This window comes from Montipora foliosa, chromosome 6 (genome assembly GCF_036669935.1).
Source record: "Montipora foliosa isolate CH-2021 chromosome 6, ASM3666993v2, whole genome shotgun sequence".
In the NCBI taxonomy this organism is placed as follows: Eukaryota; Metazoa; Cnidaria; class Anthozoa; order Scleractinia; family Acroporidae; genus Montipora; species Montipora foliosa.
In genome coordinates this window covers 53,979,597-53,984,596 of record NC_090874.1, presented here as the reverse complement: position 1 = coordinate 53,984,596, position 5,000 = coordinate 53,979,597, and the positions used below count along the sequence as shown (strand labels likewise).

The window sequence follows — 5,000 nt, the reverse complement described above, 5'->3', positions numbered from 1 at the left end:
ACATTGTGGGAATGGATGAGGATCCATTCTACCATATCTGCCACTGAATTGAAGATGTGGGGGGCAGAGCGGAGACCAAAGGGAAGGGCTAAGTCTACATTAAACTGATTCTGCCACCGCATGCCCAGGAGATACCGGTCCAAGGGGTGCACTGCAATGTTGCGATAAGCGGCCTCCACGTCAAACTTTGCCATCAGAGCCCCACGGCCAAACTTGGAGACCATAGAAGTAATCTGGTCAACTGTAATGTATTGCAGGGAAAAATCCTCAGGGTTGATGCCATCATTGACACTGAGCCCTCCTGGAGATGACAAATCGACAATGAGCCTCCATTTACCAGGTTGCCCCCGCTTTGGGATCACTCCAAAGCTACTCACATGGAGGTCGGGTAAAGGTGGGGACGGAAAGGGGCCAAATACCCTTCCAAGAGACACTTCATTGGCCAAGTACCGATCAATGACCTCAGCATGCTGATCGGCTGAGGGCTTATTCTTTTTGGCAGACTTAAGCTTCCGAGAATGATCAAAACCAAGCCTAAAACCACTACGGAGACCATCCAAAACAAACCTCAGAGCAGACTGGTCAGGATGGCTGGCGAGCTCGCGGGCAAATACCTGTGCCTTTAAAGGACTCACCATGGAGACTGGACGAGAAACAAGGGGCAAATTGGTATGGGGAAGGAGAATGAAAAAAAAAATAATAATAATAATAAATAATAAATAGGAATATTAAATAGAATAAAACATAACAATCACAGTAGACAGAAGAATGTAATAACAAAATAAGGACTCGGCAAATCAACATGTATGAGAAACAAACAAAAGTCAATGTCAACTAGGTCTACTACAGAACAAGTCAACTACAGGACAAGCTCCCTCAACTTGGCGGGGAACGAATCGTCCTCAAGCAATTATTGGCGACGTGTCTTGAAACTGGAGGATGGTGAGGTTGATCTCCGCTTACCGTCAGACCTCGAGGGTTTCTCGACAATCCAAGGAACGATGAGCGCCAGCACAAGTGCTACAACGATGCGCGTACCGGCACGACATGTACGGGGCTGTGCAACGGCCCTTGTTCCAAGGCATGCAAACGATCCGCGAGGAGCTCGAACCCACTGGTTCCAAAGAATCTGATGGGCGGCCACGGGCTGAAGAACCAGCTCCATGGAAATTGAATAGCTGGGCATCCATAACCGACCAATCCGTGAGCTTCGAAGCCGCTGCATGCTCGCGGAAAGCCTGATCGTAAGAAAACCAAACGCGACCTTTGAAGTGACGATGAGTGTGCAAAATCAGGAGCTTGTACAAAGTTAAGTCCTTCCAGCGATGAGGGAAGAAAGATGCGAACACTAAAGAAAAAACGGTAAAGGCCTCAACCCCCGCGGCAATGCGGCAATGTCCTCAATTTTCCGACGTTGACGTTTGGGGGGCGCTGTCAGCACGAGACGACCATCGAGCAAAAGCTGCGGCTCCTGTTCGGTGCGGTCGAGATTAGCGGCCAGCAGCTCCGGCAAGTCAATGTACTTGCCTGCCACGATCTGGTTCACCATCTTCGCTGGAACTGGCGAAAAGCCCGGGCCCACGACAAACGGCTGATCTGCAAGACAAGTAGCAGTCATGCCTGTGCTACACGCCACACCTTGGGATGTCCCAAGTGCGAGACTGCTCGACACGAGGGCCGATGATGAAGCAGTTGACATTAAAGGCGAAGCAAATGTCGAAACGAAAGAAGGAACTACTAAAGGAAATGGCCTACCTTGTGTAGCTCCGATATTGGACTGGAACCCGGCGCCGGAGTCCAAAAACGAAGAAGCCAAGCTGCTCAGGGGAGCGGAAACGCCCCCAGAAGCGGCGAGCGAAGCTGGAGGAGCTGAAGCAGCAACACTAGACGGCACCGGATGAGCCGATGAAGAAGCAAAATGAGACTGAACCGCGGCCTGAACTGCTTGGGAAATGAAAGCAGCAAGTTCCGGAGAAAAAGGCACAGTTGAACCAGAAGAAAGTCCGCTTGAAGTGGACACACTCGGCGCCAGAGCGTGGCTCGCAGAAGACGACGTATTGCCTGGTGGAGTGGAGATCGATGCAGCCACGGATGATGGAATTCCGAACAAAGCCGCTTCCTGACTGGTATTCGTTTGGCGAGAAGTCATGATTCCGGTCGGAAAGCAAAAGCACTCAGCTACAGCAAAAAGGCACTCAGCTATGGCAGACAAAGGCGAACGAGAACGTAGCTGGAACGCAATACAAATGCCCCTGCAACAAACCCTGTAAAAGCGAACCCCCCGCGCATGGCTTCCCGCGAACTGCCGCTGACTGCATTGGCTCAAGTTTAACTTCGCCTAAATTACATTCAGCCACATGTAAAACACATTTAAGTAAAACAACATGAGCATCGTATTCCAAAATCGCCCTCGCACACGTGAAAATGGATCCTTGGTTTTCACAAAATTGTTGTGACAGCCGATCGTTGACCGGTATTGTTCGATTGTTGTTCCCATGCTGGCGGCTAGTAGCAGACAACAGTAAGCGTACGAAATACTATTCTTTGAGAGTGCAAGACTCTTATTCAATGCAAGCATTTTTTAGAGTACAATAACTCTTTCAGTTTGAGGTGTAACCCACACCGATAGTTCAAGCCGATAAATACTGGCTTGTGAGAGCTTCTGAGATACGCGTGACATACTTGTGAGATATGTGGTGCAACCCGCACCGGATCTCAAGCCAATGAATGTGGGATTGCGAAAGCGTCTTAGTTTCTTTGCAGTCCGCACTAAACACAAGCCGAGTCTAGATATGTTGGCTTGCGTGAGTAAACAACTCCCCTATCGATATCACCTGGATGAAATAACAAAGAAAAAACAAGGCAGGAAAGTGTAGTTAATTTTCGAAATGTAAGAAAGAAAGCCAATCAGAAACAGCAAGACAGAGCAATTTTGAAACAGAAATAACTTACCTTGAACAATTACAACTAATTTGCGACGGAAAGCTCTTCAAATTTTTCTCAAAACAGGGAAAACGACCGCAGATTTAAATACACAACGACGGCAACTCGCTAGGGCAATGGCCGACACTTAAAAACAATGACTCGCAATTACTAGTACCCAGTCTCGTGCCAGACTATTTACATTCTCGGAGATCTGTCACGTGTCATCTAGTCCTCAAAGTGACAAACCTACTGACAAACTGACTGACTGACTAACAATCAAGATCTGCCTCTGACTTAGGGGTCTGTATGCATGAGCATAAGACCCCAAAAACATGTCAACAATCACACAGACAATGTTAATGGTGTAACATTCGTTACCCGTAAGCACATATCCCCCGAGGGACCTATTTTTATTTTTGTCTTTGATTGTTAAAGGCTTTTTTCTAATGTTCTTTTCACGTTTTGGATTCCTATATTGAGAGGAATGCCGTTGCAATCCCCAAACAGTGCGAGTGTTGACTTTCAAAGCCGTACAATGGCCGATTAAACACGCTGACTACCTTGAAAGACCCTGGGAACGAGAGTCTGAAGTTGGATGGGAGACCAACGCAAAATCCCAATAACGAAGACATTAATCCTCATTTTTTAACATGATTTCTTTTTGTATTTGGTTGTTAAAGGCTTTTTCCAATGCTCTTTTCACGTTTTTGGTTCCTACATTGGGAGGAATGGCGTTGGAATCAACAAACAGTGCTTTTAATAGCGGGTGTTGACTAACAATGATCGATTGAACACATTGGTTCGATTGATAAATGCTTGGCACAATGACTGATTGAATTCACAAAATGTTTGGCACAATGGCCAGTTGAACACACTGGTTCGGTTCACAATATGTTTTGGAGCGAATGAGCAAACTGGTTCGCAGGTCGATTGACGTATTCGTTATGCAATTGTTCATAGTGGAACACCCAAGAACGAAGCAAGATCTAGAAATAACGTAGAAAATTCCCCTTACCTTTAACCTTGCCGTTCTCAAAGAAAAATCATCTGTCCACTTTATTTAGTACTTTCAAATGTGAGGTTACTGTGTCAATCCTCGCAAGCGGAAAGAATTTCAAAGTAAATTTTTGCCTAAACGTGAATAGGATACTCCGTGGCCCAGTGGTCTAGCCCTCGCTCAGAATGCCAGAGCTGTGAAAAGAGTGGGGGCTCTAATCGCTATACGGGAGTTTGGAAATACTGAGGGGAATGAAAATGAATCCCCCGATCGGGGGCATATCCGTGGGGCACATTTGTGACTATGAAGAAGAAAAGACAAAGATACGCGATCGGTTTTAACCTGGGTGCATGTTGCACAGACATCCCACGGATTTATTTCTGGCGAACAAGAGAAAATTTTAGATTATTTGTCCAGTGGAACAAGGAAACCCCTCCCTCTCTGCCAGACCCTCAGGGGTGGTGTTGATTCTCCTGACAGTTACCAAGTGTACTTTGTTGTTTCTTATCAGGAATTGGATTATACATTTGTAGCGATACAGAAAGACGACGTTGACAACTTGGACTGCTTTGTCAACAGTCAAATAACACCAATTATGTTGGACCAAGAAACAAATTTGACCGAGGGAGAGGTTATCTGTATAGTCCAACATTCTGGAGGAACACCAAAGCAGTTGGGCCAAGACAAGATATCGTCTGTAGATCAGTTGAGCCAAGACAAAATATCGTCTGTAGATAGGCCATATATTAAATATGAGGCTGGCACAGAACCAGGATCCTCTGGGTCCCCTGTATTTACCAGCAAAGGCATGAAGGCAATAGCTATACACCTTTCTGGAAGAGAGGGAGAATTCAACAAAGGAACACTGTTAAGTGAAATCCTCTCTCATCTACAACAAGGAACATGTAAGTTAGCTTTATTATATATCTTTGATTAGTCGCCTTGTTTCTGAGTGGCATATAAGCCGGTAAGGAGTACTTCTCCAATATTGTCATAAAAAAGGTTGCTGTTATTCATCGTGGTGAAGTACAATAATAATAATTTAAAAGCATTTTCGTTTGTCTCACGATGTGGTCAC

The 5,000-nt window shown here is 45.8% G+C and overlaps 1 protein-coding gene and 1 long non-coding RNA gene across 2 annotated transcripts in view; both read right to left on the bottom strand.

Annotated features, from left to right (window-relative positions):
- LOC138005781 (uncharacterized) overlaps positions 1 to 35 on the bottom strand; it is a 1,937-nt gene extending 1,902 nt beyond the window's left edge. The window contains exon 1 of the mRNA XM_068851963.1: positions 1 to 35. This exon is cut by the window's left edge and continues 678 nt beyond it. Within this exon, the coding sequence (XP_068708064.1) occupies positions 1 to 35 (35 nt within the window).
- Positions 36 to 4,826: 4,791 nt separating this feature from the next.
- Positions 4,827 to 5,000, bottom strand: part of LOC138007749 (uncharacterized) — an 18,375-nt gene continuing 18,201 nt past the window's right edge. Inside the window, exon 4 of the long non-coding RNA XR_011124106.1 lies at positions 4,827 to 5,000. This exon is cut by the window's right edge and continues 1,339 nt beyond it. This is a non-coding gene — a long non-coding RNA (uncharacterized lncRNA).